Source organism: Uloborus diversus, unplaced genomic scaffold, assembly GCF_026930045.1.
Source record: "Uloborus diversus isolate 005 unplaced genomic scaffold, Udiv.v.3.1 scaffold_355, whole genome shotgun sequence".
In the NCBI taxonomy this organism is placed as follows: domain Eukaryota; kingdom Metazoa; phylum Arthropoda; class Arachnida; order Araneae; family Uloboridae; genus Uloborus; species Uloborus diversus.
The window spans coordinates 43,536-61,506 of NW_026558522.1; the positions used below are offsets into that span (position 1 = coordinate 43,536).

The 17,971-nt window shown below is 35.6% G+C and overlaps 1 protein-coding gene across 1 annotated transcript in view; it reads right to left on the reverse strand.

The window, feature by feature from the left end:
- The window catches only part of LOC129233354 (serine palmitoyltransferase 2-like), a 37,546-nt gene extending 20,321 nt beyond the window's left edge, over window positions 1-17,225 (reverse strand). Inside the window, exons 1-5 of the mRNA XM_054867394.1 lie at window positions 17,205-17,225; window positions 13,350-13,409; window positions 11,256-11,426; window positions 3,450-3,604; window positions 1,706-1,851 (exon numbers count right to left, since the gene is read on the reverse strand). Coding sequence (XP_054723369.1) covers window positions 1,706-1,851; window positions 3,450-3,604; window positions 11,256-11,426; window positions 13,350-13,409; window positions 17,205-17,225 — 553 coding nt within the window. The remainder of the gene's footprint in view (window positions 1-1,705; window positions 1,852-3,449; window positions 3,605-11,255; window positions 11,427-13,349; window positions 13,410-17,204) is intronic.
- Between the last annotated feature and the right edge of the window lie 746 nt (window positions 17,226-17,971).

Here is a 17,971-nt window from a genome sequence, read left to right on the forward strand (position 1 = left end):
ACAACTGAAGCACAAAATTAAGTGACATTCCAAAACATTTTTTTTTAAATATTTTTATTCATCATGGTAGATTTTCACCACGTCGTTCATCGGTGTAGAGTTTTTAGATACACAACATCCTTCAAACCCCATTTCTACGGAAATAAGAGCAAGCTTTTTACTTCCTTTTACAAAAGAGGAAGTATTGTATTCGCGAAAAAAATTTCACTCAAAAATCGACCTTAATTTCCATTTTGCTCACACCCGAATGAATGTTGAATTTTTTTTCCCACTCGACCACAAGTGGATAGAAAGTGCCTAAGAACGTATCGACACGCGGAATATCCATTTTGAAAATCCCCAAGTTAATTACAACGAGATTTCTCGTGACATCCGTGCGTATGTATCTCGCATAACTCAAAAACGGTATGTCCTAGAAAGTTGAAATTTGGTACGTTGACTCCTAGTGGGGTCTAGTTTTGCACCTTCCCTTTTGGTTGCATTCGTATTATCATAAGGGGGTCTTTTACGCCTTTTTGGGGGGAAATCATTGTTAATTTCAATGCTAACTCAAGTGGTGTTATAATTTGTCAAACACGGCGATATATCGCCAAGCTTTTGGCAGCCAAGTTTTGTCGCCAACTTGGCGAAAGATTTGGCGATTTTTTTTTTTTTCAATTTTTAAACCTGGTTTTAATTCGGCCAATGTTGGTGACATTTAAAGAGTGAACCACTGAATCACATTAAAATTGCCAATAATGGGGAAAGAAATCTGTGTAAAACGCTTTTTTGCTTCTGTTTGCAAGAAACCAGGGGTGAAAATATTTAGTGCTTCCTTCCTTACTCCAAGGCGCTATTATCATTTAATTGGCGTAAAAAGAAGTCATGTGATGCGCACATCAGCTGTTTTTTTTTTATCAATCACGATTGCTTATTGCTTTCATTTGACTGTTTTTGGCGTTCCTATGATTTTATTTTCCCGCCAGCACCCTCTGCAGCATCAGCGTCGACCGGCTCCTCACGATGCTGCTCCTCTAGCGAAAGCAGTCTCGAGGTTGCGTCCATATCCTATACATACACGCATACATACACATACACATATATACGTACACCTACACACACACGCATACATACATACAGACATTTATACACACGCATACATACAGACACTTACACATACACACGCATACATACACACACACATATATACATACATACACCTACACACACGCATACATACACACCTACACACACACACAAACACACACACATGCATACAGAAACACAAACACATACACACACCCACAGATCCCCCCACACACACAAACACACACGCATGCATACAGAAACACAAACACATACACACACCCACAGATACACCCCCCCCCCACACACACATACACACAACTACCCATACACTCATGCCTGGACACAAACACACATGCCTACATACACACACACACACACACACTCGTGATTGCGAAAAACATAATTTGAATTCAAGATGTCAAAATTCAATTTTTTTTTTTTAATTTTGAACCTGCATGTTAATCTAATTCTTCTTAGCAGGCGCTTTAAACCAAATAAGATTGCGAGGTAATTTTCGGGGGTTACTAAGCAGCAGTGAGTAGATGACAGAGCCCTTGAGTAAATAAAAAATAATAATTGGACAGTATTAGGTATTCTCAATTATGGACAAAAAATTATTGTAATTTAGAAAACTCACCGAGTTCGTGCCGCGTGCTGCATATTCCAACGCCATTTTCATTCAAGCATTTTGCAACGGCGTCGGCGCATTTTCCGTTGTTCTCTGCCATTCCCAGGTAGTTGAAAGACGCCAAATTAATGCATTCGCTTTCATTTCCTGTAAATCTGAAAATTGAGAAACGATTATACTCCGGGGAAAAGGTGTTTGATGAAAAAATAACAATTAGCCTTCTCTCAAATATTTGTTGCTCAAGAGTTACTTTTTGAAAGGGTGAAAAAGTAACTCTTAAGCCTTCGATGTGTAGTGGCTTCCTCCGAGGTCACATAGGTTTTTATTGCTTTATTTGCTAGCTGCGTTGCCCGGCTTTGCCCGGTCTACCGTGAAAATAAATGAGAGAGATGGAAAGAAACAATGTATTCAAGAAGCGTAAGCAGTAGAACAATGAAGGAAACAATGTATTCAAGAAGCGGAAACCCGAAAATAAAATGGTTAACATCTTGAATGGAGATGAAATTTTTCGAACTTGATATAAAAAGGTTCGTAACTTTTTTTTCCCCCTTTCGAGATAGAGGCTTAGCTTTTCGAACATAGGTCGAAAGAGATCTGCAGTAAAAAATGTCGCTTTTTCCAATGGTGTCGAAAACAAAACTGTGGAACACTTCCTTCACTTTTTATTGATAAATGTAATGAAGAAAGTAGTGTCTAAATTTCAGCTAAGCCGAAAAACATTCGAGCTAAACAAAAAAAAGCAAATATCTCCCACCGTAAGTAGGTTAGAGCATTGAAACAAATTGCGTAGCACGCGGAAAACTCTACTTTCCAAAGATGTACTCCAAAGATACATTCTAACTAACTTTAAAAGTGTGTCTGTCTGAAAATTTACTGTTGTCCCAAGCATAATGCAACAAACGGTATATTTCTATCTTTGCCCGTTTAGTTTTTACTGATCTTTCAAATGTATCAGTCATTTTTGGAACACCGTGTACATACGCTTAGTTTTTAATTACATAAGCTTTTCCTTTATTACAGGATTAAGTAATTTTGTTGAGGATTTACATGTGACAAGCGTTGCGAAAAAAACTAGCTGCCAAGACAAAGATTTAAAAAAAAAAAAAAGCAATGGGTCGTTTCCAAAATTTTAAAAGTATTCTTTTCTGAAAGAGCATGCTTAAAATCGTAGGATCTAACCATTTTTTAAATAATTTGTTTCAGTTTAATATTTAAAAAAAAATACTGAAATCTGTGCGCTTTCATTGTTTACGCTTCTGTCGTGTGACATCACACATGATGAAATGCCATTCGGTGTTGCTAATCATAGAGCAAAATATTTAATTCACATCTTTACTAACGTGTATTGGCAACGATAGGGTTGATAGCAAGCGTAGAGAGCAATTTTGATTCGCTTCTTGATTATCATACCGTGGAACCGTGGTAGAAAGATGCGCCAAAATGCATCATTTGTGACGTCATAAAGTCCACGCCTTGTTTTTAAAATCGAATATTTTAAAAAATCATTTAAAAAAACTGTTGGGAAAATGAAAGTATTTTCTAAGTTCACGTTATTTTTTTTACTCATTCTATCAATTTCAGTGACTAAAATTAGTATTTCTGACTGAAGGAAACCACCCCATGGGATGCAATATAAGTTTCTGAAATGTATTAGAACCGAGATAGTCCTTTGATTCCAGAACAGAATCCTTCAGTGAATCACGGGGAGAGAAAAAGATAAAACATAAAAACTGAGATGTAAAAGACGTCTTACTCAAAGGTATAGTTGAAGTCGTGGGATACTCTCTCTTTCACCACCACAGTAGCCCCGGGCGTGCTGCAGATGGTATTGTTGATCACGTGACATAACCTTCTGTATATATTGCGGGTGAAAAAGCTCTCGAAGCTCTGGTACAGCGGGACGTAACCCTGAAAAAATTAGAAAGTATTTGGTAAACGCTGCGGTCGAACTTTACTCCAGTTAAAAAACACTCCAGAGTCGACCAAACGAGAAAATAGTTGATTTTTTTTCTGTGAGTGGCAACAGCTTAGTAATACTTTTAGCATTGCTAGTTAGAATGATTGCTGGATTAATGTAAGTTGTACGAATGAAGTAAAACATAAATGTTCCCCTGTAAAGAGTTTAGAGTTGTTTTACATGTTAAACATGGTATTTTTTTTAAATGAATATCATATCTTATATAATTAAAAACTGAGCATATGTATCTATCTATGTCCAAGTTACTTCTCCCGAGCGCCAATGAACTGATCATCGAGCCAGGTATGAGTGGATTCGTCAATTTTCCTATCTTTATGTTTGGCTATTTAACATAATCCTCCGATAATGATTAGCGGAGATATGAATTAAAAAGTACATAAATTCATTGTGACACCTAGATTTCGACATGAAATCCCTATTTTTCGAAGGCTTTCCTCAATGAAAAAAAATGATTATTCAGTGCTTCATCTCAACTTTCCGTAACAATGCTTTTATTAAAATTTGTAGCGTGAAGAAAATCGTTGAGAAAGAAAATCTGTTGCCATTTTGTTTCCTCGAATTTGAACAAATAAAATTCTGTATTTTTGTTTTGAGATTTTTCTTGTAATCGGGGATTTAAAATGTTTCCTTGGTTATTTTTCCGCAATCTGCCGCAAAAGTTTACTGATTTTTTTTTCCAAGTCTAGTTGTTGAACACGCGTCACATGATATAACTTTCATTTGCGAGATAGACCGTGCAACGCAGGGTGACGCAAATAGTTTGATAATATTTTTTGGTAATGCTTAACCTGCTGGGAAATGCTTTACTGTAACGAGGCGGAACTGAATCCAGTGTCTTAACCGTTTTACTGGTAATAAAACTACAGTTTCAGGAGAATGAAGAAACGAAAAAAGGGTCAACAATTGAACGCTATTAACTGGTGATTAGGGTTAATCCACTGGAGTTAAGGATTAACATTTCAACTCTCAAACTATCACTAAACAGGCAATGACTTCGTTCTAATGTAGAAGCAATTTTTATCCGTCATATCTTGACGGGCGATTTTCTCGTCAACATAATAATTGCTATTATTCATTAGCTACAATTAAAAAGCGGAATCTTCCTACAACACTGTTGCTTATTGTACTTCCTAAGGGACCTCCTACGCATGTGTCTAACCCACTGCCCTGAACTTTCTAAATCGGACCCTCCACCAGGTTAATTCTTTTCTGAATCATAGGCTCTTACATCATCTCTCGACATATTCATCGAGGATTTTGAAAAACCACGCATACATAGAAAGGTATTTGAACAATTTAATAAATCATTTCCCAACACACCCCTGCCGCAGAAACCTAGAAAACGCGCGTATCAGTTTACGGAAGTTAAAAACTTATCTTAGTGGGTTATACAGAAGAAAAACTTATCATTGTAGGTTATCGTTTCGACTTCCGACTGGAAATCGAAATCTCATGGCAGCAAAGAGGGCTCTACAGGAAATCTCTGTTTTGATTGCTTTGCCTGTGATTGGTGGATGCAGGGGTTCCGCTCAGCACCTCTTGCGGTCAAAATGGGCGACGTCCAATCAAAAATAAACAATTTTTGAAACGTTATCATTGATTGGTGGATGCATGAGCTGCATGGGTTTAACCCAGAAAAGTCAGAAACTGACAAGACCCGTTAATCGCCAGCGCCATCTAGTGGGGCTATGCATAGAGTAAAGAAATTTACATAAAAAGATGGTAAAAAGATGAAGCCGGAATTATGGGATACAGCGGTGCAATTATGGGCGGGATAATGATAACAACCAAATGAAGTAGCTGACGGATTGGTTTACATTTTAATTCAAGTTGCAATGCAATTTCAAAAACATGCTTGATAAGCTTGCAACAATATATAAGTTCAAATTAACTACCAATTGAGATTCAGTAATGGAATGCTTTGAATCAAAATGTATCTCAAGATATTTGGAAAGAAGCTAAGGATCTTGGGATACAGCGGTGCAACTTCCGGATTCAATTTCTTAGTACAGCTGGGCCTCTCTATGTAATTACGTTACTCTATGGTGCATATGCACCTTGATGTTAGGTTAAAAGTGTGGCTGCGTTCATAGAGTAAAGAAATTACATAGAGATGCCCCGTTATACTAAGAAAGTGAAGCCGGAAGTTTCACCTCTGCATCCCAAGATCCTTTGCTTCTTGCTAAATATTTTGAGATATATTTTGATTCAAAACATCCCATTACTGAATCTTAATTGGTTGTTAATTCAAACTTATATATATTGTTGCAAGTTTATGAAGCACGTTTTCGAAATTGCGTTAAAACATGAATTGAAATGCAAACCAGTCCGCCAGCTACTTTATACGGTCGCTTTGCGAGATTGGTAAAAACAATTCTCGCGAAGCGATCATGTTATCATAACCTCGCTCATCATTGCACCGCTGTATCCCATAATTCCGGCTTCAATTTCATCTCCTTTTTACCATAGATGGGACCTCTCTAGGTATATTTCTTTACTCTATAGGCTGTATTGTCCAAACAAGTGTAGTGCAAGTTTTTAATTCAAATCTCACCAGATTCCGGTCGACGCCGCTGAATCGAGAGAAATGATATGGTCAGTTTTGATAAACGTCCAATAATTTTTTGAAACCAGAAAAATCGCCTAAGAACTTTTTTTTCATTCATATTTTAATTTTTAACGCATTGTAATGATAAATGAAGAAAAAAATATTCCCATAAATATTCCCACGGAGAACTTCAATTTTGTAAATTTTCAGAAAGGAAACCCCAGCCTTATAGCTTCGTCTTGTACATCAAAAGATCACGAACAGCTTCCCTAGGATGAAAAAGTGATAAACGCTTCCACAGTTTAACCACATTAACTATGATTGGAGCAAAGCTAACCTGGTAGCTTTGTGAAGACTATGCAGATCGTGATCACAGCATTACAACGCGGTTTGTCCCAGCTAAAGACATAATTATCTCTCGTTGGTCAATTTTGTTACACAACGAGCTGATTTGTGCATCACATGACTTCCTTTTACACCAATTTAATATTATTTCCCCATTATTGGAAAATTTAATGTGATTCAATAGTTAACTCTCTAAATATCACCAAAAGTGGCCAATTTGAAACCAGATTGAAAAAAAAAATTGCCAAATTTGTCGCCACGTTGGCGACAAAACGGCGACCTAAAGACTGGCGATGTATCGCCAAGCGTCCGCCATATTATAACACCACTTGAGTTAGCATCGAAATGAACAATGATTTCCACCCAAAAAGGTGTGAAACACCCCCTTTGGAACATCCGAATGCAACCAAAAAAAGAGGTGCACAACTAGACCCCACTAGGAGTCTACGTACCAAATATCAACTTTCTAGGACATACCGTTCTTGAGTTATGCGACATACATACGCACATACATACATAAGTACATACGAACGTCACGAGAAAACTCGTTGTAATTAACTCGGTGAATATCAAAATGGATATTTCGGGTGTCTATACGTTTATAGGCACTTATCCACTTGTGATCGGGTCGAAAAAAATCAACATTCATTCGGGAGTGAGCAAAATGAAAATTAAGGCCGAATTTGAGTGAAAATTTTTCGCGAATACAATACTTCCTTTTTGTAAAAGGAAGTAATAATGGGAATATCTTTCTTTCTAGATTAGATTACATCCTTTCTTATGATTACATCATCTAATAAACAACAGCCGCTACATTTGTAAATCGATGGCTATTCTACTCAGAAAGAATAATTTTTGACTTTGGAGAGATATAAATCGTTAGTTTGAAATCCGCTTTGTTTTTCTAATCTGATTACAGCTGTACATTCTGAAGAGGAACTTGAAGTTTTTTTCGACCTCGAATCGCAAGATTTTAATGTCTTCGTTCAAATCTTGTGGTGGCATTTAGTTGTGCCAAGTGGTATTCACTTCAGTTCCTACTCTGAAAAACGTTGATCAAAATTCTGGTTGTTCCAAAACGATTCACAACATGTCTCTAATTTTAATGTCTCTCCCAGCACTAAACTAGCTACGATAAACACACTTCTCAGTTAGGGGGACTTCGCGCAAAAATCCTCAATTTTTGCTTTTTTTTTTAATCATTCAAAAAAACTTCCTCATTTTTTTCTGCTTACAACGACGTTTGAATCTTGTTTCTATCTTTTAGTAAACTTTAACTGCGTTTTTCTCCATGATGCAATTTTTCCCGATTTTTAACTTCAAACTCTTATCAGTCGAAAACTGATAAAGTCATGAAATTTGGAGCAGATATTTTTCAAACAGTTTACTTTCATTTTTATTCGGAAAAATTGAAAAAAAAAATTACTGCAAAAAATGTGATTTTTTTTTTTGAAATTTTTTTTCAAATATTTTCTATTTTTAATTCAATTAACATTTTTTTAATCGCCGAATAAAAATTAAAGCTCAGATATCTGTGATATTGTTTTGAAAAAAAATTGAAAATTAACCATGAATATTTTGAGTTTTAACGATTTGAAGCAACCCTATTTTTTTAAGAAAATTAACTAAATTTAAACTGAAAAAATCTTTTTTTAATATTTATGTTATGATTTGTCTTATTAAATAGATTGTGAGATAGTGCAAACGATTTCAAAACTCTAAAGTGTTTAATAAAGCTTTTTTCAAAATGTTCCCCGCCTCCTCCTCCCTTATCGCAACAGTCAGTTAGCAATTGGGCTTTAGACCTGAACTCCAACCGGCTTGGAAACCAACAGACTTCATATCTTGTGCTAAAATCTTTTGGACTTCTTTTCTAGAAATAATGAAGATTTTTCACAAAAATTCACCAAGCTGCCCACTTAATCGAATTAAACCAATTTTGTCGCCAAGCATTTCGCATGGTTCATCTTGGTGAAAGAAATTCCGCATACAGTAGACCCTCGTATTTTACACGGTTTCGATTATACGCGGTATAAGATTTGACACCTTTATTTAATTTTACGCTGATGAGTTTCAGTTTTACGTGGATGCGGCCATGCAAACAGATAAAATTTTCCCCTCTTTAAAAATCCAAACTCCTAAAGATTGCTGATTACGATTAATCAACTGCATTTTGGCGTGCTGATCATCGAGCTTGAGCCACTGGAGACATTTTATGCGATTGGTTCCAGAGCTCTTTCCAGAAGTAGAGTTATTAAACTCACACAGTTCAGAACTCACTGGAAGAAGAGCTTTTAGGAGTGACAAAGGAGACCAGAACCAACGAGGATACCGACATCGGTGACGAACAACCACAAACGTTCACATTGAAAATGTTGAGCCATTCCCAGACAATAGAAATGATCTTTCTGATTTGTTAGTGAAGGAAGATTCTATCACGGAAATGACGCGAGTGATCATGGATGCGTTAATGCTCTGCAAAGAATTACAGAGAAAAATTCTTAATGACTGCCAAAAACTATCATAGCCAACTCTTCTTAATAAACAGAACACGAAAATAGTTTATGCTTTCTTTATACATGTTATGCATAGAAGTCGATATAAGTACACATTAAACTTATACAATTAGTCATCACTAGAATAAAGTATTTTGTTATCTACGGAACCTAACCCCTAGTTTAACACTGTTATTAGGTTTCCATTTACGCGGTTTCAATTTACTCGTTATTTCCGTGGAACGTAACCCCCGCGTAAAACGATGGTCTACTGTATGTTGTTTCTTTCCCAGCGCAGTGTTAAGGTAAGGAAAACAACCTGCCCTTGCTAGATTCGAAAATGACTCTAATGTTTTTGTAAAAATAGTTCACACGTTGGAAATTGAATATACTCCGCAAAAAATGTAGTGATTCTTTTCAAAAATATTTTCAAGCTTTGCGTTTGTGATAAAGATATAGGAGTGTGAAATTGGGGAAAACGAAAGACAATTAAATGTTTTAAAATACAGTAGAACGTAAGAAATACGGAACGCCAAATAACCAAAACGTCAAAAATCCTATGCGTTAGAAATCCGATGCGTCAGAAATCCGATACGTTAGAAATCAGATACGTCAGAAGTTCGATGAGTCAGAAATCCGTTACGTCAAAAATCCGAAAAGTCAAAAATCCGAAAAATCAAAAATCCAAAGATTCAAAAATCTAAAACGTCAAAAATACAAAACGTCAAATATCCGAAACATCAAAAACCCGAAGAGTCAAAAATCCGAAGAGTCAAAAATCTAAAACGTCAGAAATCTGAAACATCAAAAATCAGAAGCATCAAAAATCCAAAACTTCAAAAATCCGAAACATCAAAAATCTGAAGCGTCAAAAAATCCGAAACTTCAAAAGTCTGATAATCCAAATAAATCAAACCACAAAAAGATATTGGAATAAAAAATAACTGACCAAATATTTTTTGAAAAGGCATTAAACAACGTTGAAAGTTTCATTAGAGTGTAAACTCCGTTGTTTACTGCAAGTTTCATTAAATCCTCATATAAATAATAGCGGATGATCAAAAAACTCACGAGTTTCAACAACGAAACTCGTGCCACGGCATGATCATTTGATAATATGCTTTGGTAACGTTTAACGTGCAGGGAAAGGCTTTATTGTGACAAGGCTGAACTCGATCCGGTCACTTCACTGTTTTACTCGTAAGAGAGTCATTTCAGGGGGACGAAGAAACAAAAAAGTGGTCAATAATGGACGTTATCCCCTGGAATTTAGGGTTAATCCACTGGGGTCAGGGTTAAAATTTCAAATATTAAAATATCACCAAACAGGATATTGCTTCGTTCGAATCTAGAAGAGGAGAGTGCAATTTTCACCCGTCATACTTTGACGGGCGACTTTCTAGTTAAAAATAATTGGCCAAATATTTTTAGAAAAGGCATTAAACAACTTTAAAAGTTTCATTAAATTGTAAAGCGGTCCTCCAACTCCAGTGTTTACTGCAATCCCGCCAAGCAGACCACGTTACCGTTACCCCACCGGAAATTCGCCAAGCTTCTGAAACCGAGCGAAATATTTGTCTTTTCTGCTACAAGATATTTATATTTTTTTTTAACTCCTAAGGGAAAAAACTAAAAAGCATATAATCTACACGTGTTTCAGTAGTGTTATAGTGGGGTTGTTTCTTTCAGTCAAAAGTACTACTTTTAGACACTGAAATTGATAGAATAAGCAAAAAAAAACATGGAGCAAGAAAAAAAACTTTCATTTTCCCAACGCTTAGTTTTAATTCATGTTTTAATCTGCTCGATTTTGGAAATAAGGCGTGGTCTTTATGACGTCACAAATGATGTCCTTTGCTGCATCTGTCTACCGAGCTTCCACGTTTGATAATCAAGAAGCGAATTAAATAGTGCGCTCTACGCTTGCTATCAACCCTATCGTTGCCAACACACGTGAGTAAAGAAGCGAATGAAATGTTACGCTCTCTGAATGGCAACAGTGAATGGCATTTCATCATTTGTGATGTCATGTAGAGAAGCGTAAACAATGAAATTGTACCGTTTAAAATAATTGATAACTAATATTAAACTTAGTCAAATTATTTAAAAAGTGGTTAAATTCTAAATTATCAAACATGCTCTTTCAAGAAAAAACACTTTTGAAATTTCGTAAGCGACCACATTAGTTCTTACCTCTCTATTTCTCTCCCGAACAATGCAATTTTTTTCCAGTCCCAGTCTCCGCAAAAAGTCTCGCAAATGGCCAAATACCAGGAGGACAAAATACGAAAAGTAAACGGTCACCTTTATTAGGAAAGAGGAAGCTTCGTATTCTTCCCCTATTTCCTTTTGTGGTAGTGATTTCTGAAATAAATAAATAGGAATGAAATAAAGTCCTTTCATTATGGCTTCTATTTAGAAAATGGAGAAAGACAGAGTGTTTGTAAAGTCTTGTATTGATAAAAAAAAAAAAAAAACATTTACGACATACGATAAATAAACGGTCACCTTTATTAGGAAAGAGGAAGCATCGTATTCTTTCCTTATTTCTTTCTGTGGTTGTGTTTTCTGAAATAAATAAACGATTAAGAAATAAAGTCCTTTCATTATGGCTTCTATTAAGAACATCAAGAAAGACAGAGTGTTTGTCAAGTCTTGTACTGATAAAAAAAAAACATTTACGACATACAATAAATAAACGGTCACCTTTATTAGGAAAGAGGAAGCTTCGTATTCTTTCCTTATTTCATTTTGTGATTGTAGTTTCTAAAAAATAAAAAATAAATAAATTGCTATGAAATAAATGTCCTTTCATTATGGTTTCTATTTGAAAATCAAGCAATACAGAGTGTTTACAAAGTCTTGTACAGATAGAAAGACATTTATTACATACGATAAATAAACAGTCACCTTTATTGAGAAAGAAGAAGCTTCGTATTCTCCTCTTATTTCATTTTGTAGTTCTGGTTTCTAAAAAAAAAAACAATAAATAAACTTTCAGTTCTTTCATTATAGTTTCTATTTAGAAAATCAAGCAATGCAGGGAGTTAATAAAGCCCTACTGATAAAATGACAGAATTTTGTTTGAATACTAAGCGCAAAATAATTTTTCTGGGTCCAAAAAGGACGATTTTAGTATTCCAGTGGTTTCAATTCTAAGGAAAATGATACCACAAACGAAGTAAAGGGCGGATCAAATCATGTAGAGAATTTTTTACCATTATCTAGCTTTCAGTCTTAAATTTGAGTGTTGAAACATGCATTTTTCTTAATGGGAACTTTTGGTTTCAAATGACATGAACCGCACTTTTCTTCGTTTGTAGTGTCAATTTATTGGAACAATTGAAAACTAAATCCAAACTTAAACTGTTCTTTCTGACCCAGAAAAGTTATTTTGACCTTTTGGGTGCATTATGAAAAGTGCTTAGTACTTTTTGAAAATGTATGTTATTTTGTTCTTTTTAGTGTAAAGGTATTTTAGTCAGCAATAGAATAATGTTACCATCACAAAACTTCACCTTATTATTTCACTCTTATAGAAATAAAAACTATATACGTGTCTAAAACTTTAAGTACTTGGCACTAAATTAATTCTTGTTCCTCTCTAGAATTTATTTTTGTGCTAATTTAATTAGAACCATATAAACATTAAAGGTTTTTTCAAACTAATTTGTGGTTCACAACATGCAAGTTACTCGTGATAAAGATCCTAACATGTCTCTTTACTTAACCCCGTTATAGATAATTGGCATAGATGAGGATTTAAATCCTAAGAACGCAATGATATTGAATAAACTTCATGCTTGCTCGAGAGAAGCCTTGATTCAAAATTATCATTATGATGGTTATCAATATTACTGTTGAAAGGCAACGAATTTTCGTAACAATGGGTATTATATTCAAGCATTTAATGGGGAAATGACATCAAATTTAGTTTTCCATTCTAGCCGAAATCATAATTTCATTTTAGAATTTTAATTTTTGAGCGCTAGGTTGTACTTTAAGATTAAACAAATCATTTAGTGAAATCCTAAAGTCTCTAAGTGGTCTGGTGCAGAGATATAAGCAAAACCAGGCCTCAGATTTCTCCGTGACAATCAGGCCAAGTATAAAAAAAGTGCCTAAAAAGGAAAGATTTTAGCTGTTACTGATAAAGTACATCATTACCACATTAAGTGGTTCTATTCCTGAGATATAAGCAAAAGCAGGCCTCAGAATTTCCGTGTCAAACATGCCAAGTATAATAAAAGGGCTTAAAAAATAAAAACTACGAAATATACTCTGTACCTTTATTAGGAAAGAGGAAGCTTGGCATTCCTCTCTTACTTCATTTTGTGGATGTAGTTTCTACAAAATAAATAAGTTACAATAAAATAAAACTCCTTTCATTATGGTTTCATTTTTGAAAATACAGGGTGTTTATAGAGACTAAGAAAATTTATTTTTTACTAGTTTTACCCGCACGGCTTTGCCCGTAATAGAAAAATTAAAAGGTCTTTTGGTTCGCCTGTATATTTACAAATAATGTGTGGTGAATTTTCTCGCCAATTGGCGTGTACCCATGTTACGGCTCCACGTTATGATAATTTCGCATCTCGCCAATTGGCTTGTGCCCATGTTACGGTTCCACGTTATGATAATTTCGTAATTAACTCGTGCATCTTATGATATTTTTGTTCTTAAAATTGGAATAGGAAAAGAACCACATCGAATTTTCGAAAAATCGCTTCGAGGTGCACACCTCCATGCTACAAACTAACTTTGTGCCAAATTTCATGAAAATCGGTCGAACGGTCTAGGCGCTATGCGCGTCACAGACATCCTACAGACATCCTCCGGACAGAGAGATTTTCAGCTTTATTATTAGTAAAGAAAATAACTATTTAAGAGCTAACCTGTGCCTTGTCTAGTGGTCAGAGAAGTCTGACTGCGACAGGAAGGTCCGGGTTCGAATCCCGGCTCGGGCATGGACGTACTTTCTCTCTCCTGTCCTTGTCCTTTCTTTGTGTGAATGTGCTGTGAATGGTTGCCTGCCCTATAAACGGGTCCTTATGGCATGCTTGCACTGTGGAAGTGGGATTTCACACCAAATGACGGTACAGTTGGAAAAATGGAGCAGTGCACCCCGAATTGAATGCCTAGCTGGCTCACAACAACAACAACTACTTAAGATATAATCTCTTTTTACTTACTTTTACGAAGTAAAGGAAGTATTGTATTCTCGAAAAAAAATTTCACCTGAAAATCGGCCTTCATTTCCATTTTGCTCGCCCCCCGAATGAATGTTGAGTTTTTTTTTCAACTCAGCCACACGTGGATAATGCCTAGGAACTACAGACACCCGAAATATCCATTTTGACGATCCTCGAGTTAATTACAACGAGTTTTCTCGTGACGTCCGTATGTACGTATGTATGTGCGTATGTGTGTATGTGCGTATTTGCGTATGTATCTAGCATAACTCAAAAACGGTAGGTATATACGCACATATATATATAAGTACATAGGGCTGTCACGAGAAAACTCGTTGTAATTAACTCAGGAATCGCCAAGATGGACATTTCGGGCGTCTATACGTTCTTGGGTATATATGCACGTGTGGTCGGGTCGGAAAAAAAAACTCAAAATTCATTCGCGGGGAGCAAAATGGAAATTAAGACCAATTTTTGAGTGATTTTTTCTTCTTTTTTTTTTTTTTTTTTTTTGCGAATACGAAGTAAAAAGGAAAAGACGTTACATGGACATACTCGAGCGTGTCAGATGTTGATAGTTTTGGTATTCCAACTTCTCTGTGAGCCGAAAGCATGATAATCTGCCGATTTGCGTGGTGGCAATCTGGAGGGGAGGAAAATAGAAAAAAAAATTTTTTTCGAGCGCACCAGATATTCAAATAGGGTGATAAGTGAACCTTAAAAAGGTCACCATTCAAAAGACGTTTTGGAAATGACGCAAGCTCGTAGCGAATTTTTGAAAATGCTAAAACAAATTTATAAAACAAAGAGAAAAAAAGAAAATTAATTTGAATTGTGTCATCTTGAATTCAAATAATGTTTTTCGCAATCACGAGTGTGTGTATGTAGGCGTGTGTGTTTGTGTGGGGGGGGGTTGTGTTTGTGTGTAGGGGTTATGTGTATGTGTGTGTAGACATGTGTGTTTGTGTCTGTGTGCAGGCATGAATGTGTGGGTAGTTGTGTGTATGTTTTTGTGTGTGTATGTGTGGATGTCTGTTGTGTATGCGTGTGTGTATGTACCCTTGTATGTGTATGTGCATGTGTGTATGTGTTTGTGTGTTTGTGTTTGTGTGTTTGTGTTTGTGTGTTTGTGTTTGTGTGCGTGTAGTTGTGTATGTATGCGTGTGTGTGTAAGACATGGACGCAACCTGAAGACGGCTTTCGCAAGAGGAGCAGCATCGTGAGGAGTCGGTCGACGGTGATGGTGCGGAGGGTGGCGGGGGGGGGAAGTCAGAAGACGTCAAAAACATTCAAATGAGAACAATAAGCAATCGTGATTGCTCAAAAAAAAAGAAAAAAAAAACAACCGCGTTCGAGAATGTCAAGACAACTTTTTTTTGCAACTTTGTAACCTTCTCACATCCTTACGCCACGCTCAAACCGTCAGATTTTCCAATGGTGCACTTTTTAGTTTGTATTTCACCCACTTTATCGTAATCTGACGCGCTTCAACAAATCTAATGATCTTTTTTTTTTACTAATCTCACAGGCTGTCCTAGATACCTTCACCAACAAAAAAAAGGGGGTTGCATTTGGTGTAGGTACTCGACAGGATGTGACAGGTGTACGTTTATCTGACGCTTATTTCTAAAAAAATTGTATTTCTTAACTTGACTAATTGCAACATAATTTTGACATTTTAAGTTCTATATATATATATATATATATATATATATATATATATATATATATATATATATATATATATTACTAGCAGTACCCACACAGCGATACCTGTGCTAAAAATTTAAAGAAAATTCGTTGAATTAAAGAAAAACAAATTACATCAAAAGTACATTTCCAGTAGCTTTCAAATGTAAAAAACTCCATAATTCATCGCCAAGCGACTTTCTAATTAAAAAGAAAATCAATTCGCAACTCCAGAGCTCGAATACGCTACCTTGCGGTGGTTACCAATACTAAAGAAAAAGGTAAAACATTCCATTCCACGTGTTTTCTTTGGGGTAAATGACAGGCTTCAGACATTTTGTGGTCTAATGTAATTTCAGAAGAACAGGAAAGAAAGCTCCCCACAAACACGATGAAAAATGACTGTCATTCACTAAGCGTCAAAGCAAGTTATGAGTTACGGCATTTGTTTGTTTTACCTTTTTCATCCGCCATTGGACAGTGGCTGCTGCGCCCCCTATAGTTTATTGGAGTTGCGAATTAACATACGCACAATGAATTTAAAATAAAGTAACAACAGTAAAACATTCATAAGCAACAAAGGCAACTTCCTCCAAAATGTTTAAAAGGAAAGTAATTGAAAAATTGTCTGGAAAATGGACCTAGTGTTATAGTTGATAATTGGCTGGAAAGTGGACCTAGTGTTATAGCAATTTCTCGAAAGAGAAGCCTTGAAAATTGACTTAATTAGAACCGCTTATATCTCCTGTTCTAATCAATTGAGAAAAATGGAACAAACATCATCTTGTGTGGGAAGGAAAACCCTTTCCAACGATATATAATGTTTGGGGGTGGAGGGGTTTTTTACTCCTAATTAGCCGAAATTTAGCTTAGTTAGTTAATTAGTAAAAAACTACTTCGAAATTTAGAATTTCGGCTTCGAAGTGCACGGGTCCGGCGTACGTTCGAATTTCTGTGCCAAGTTTCAGGGCTGTAATTACTATAGGGTCTTCTGGCCATCGAGTACAAAAAAAAAAAAAAAACAACAAATGAACACCGTCACCTTTATATATATATATATATATATATATATATATATATATATATATATATATATATATATATATATATATATATATATATATATATATATATATATATACGCTAGTATAATATATATATATATATATTATACTAGTGTATTTGGGAAATACGCACGACCTTTGATGTAAAAACGCTGCACCCGCCGAAAGGTTAATCAGACAATTCAACAAAATCTTACCTTAATACCGTTCCTTAACATCGCGTGATATCCGCGTCCACTGATCTCTACCTTCCACCGATTTCTAAAATCACCATTAGAATACCCCAAAATGAATTTTTTCGGCAAAAATATGCTCCTCAAACAATTGCGAGTCCTTCTCCCCCCCCAGGAAGCAGTTGTTGCAAAACACGTTACATAACTGGTAAGAATCCATGTTTATCAGTCTTTCACAGTCTGAGAAGGAGAAAGTGCAAGGAACATGCCATATCTTATCGCTGCATTGTCTTCTTCCCCCCCCCCTCCTATCCACTTGTGATCTCTTTGGTGAACAATGAACCTTGTTTATGTGGAGGCAGTTTCCAATGTTTTGAAAAAAGTGGTTAAAAAACAAACTTGTCAAACGTAATCTGATGTGGACTTCTCTTTTTTTTTAAGTAAAGAGATAAGTAAATGAAAAAATGAATTCGTTTCCGACAAGAATCACAACCACGTTACGAAACGTGTATGCGGGGTGTTCCGTTTTCACCGCAACCGTTTTTCCTAGATGTATACTTCCAATTCTAAAAATGTTCAGAATCAGAAGAGTTAAGATATTGAAAGTTTGAAGCAAAAATAAAAATGAGTCAAAAAATACAAAATTCAACTTTTTATACGGGCCCTAGGTCCCCTAAATTATATTTAAGGAAATAATTTCCATTGAAAATTAATTCCAACACAAAAAGTTTGAAATGAGTACGACCCATATTCACAGAGATATGAAACACAGCATTTTGTGACATACACCA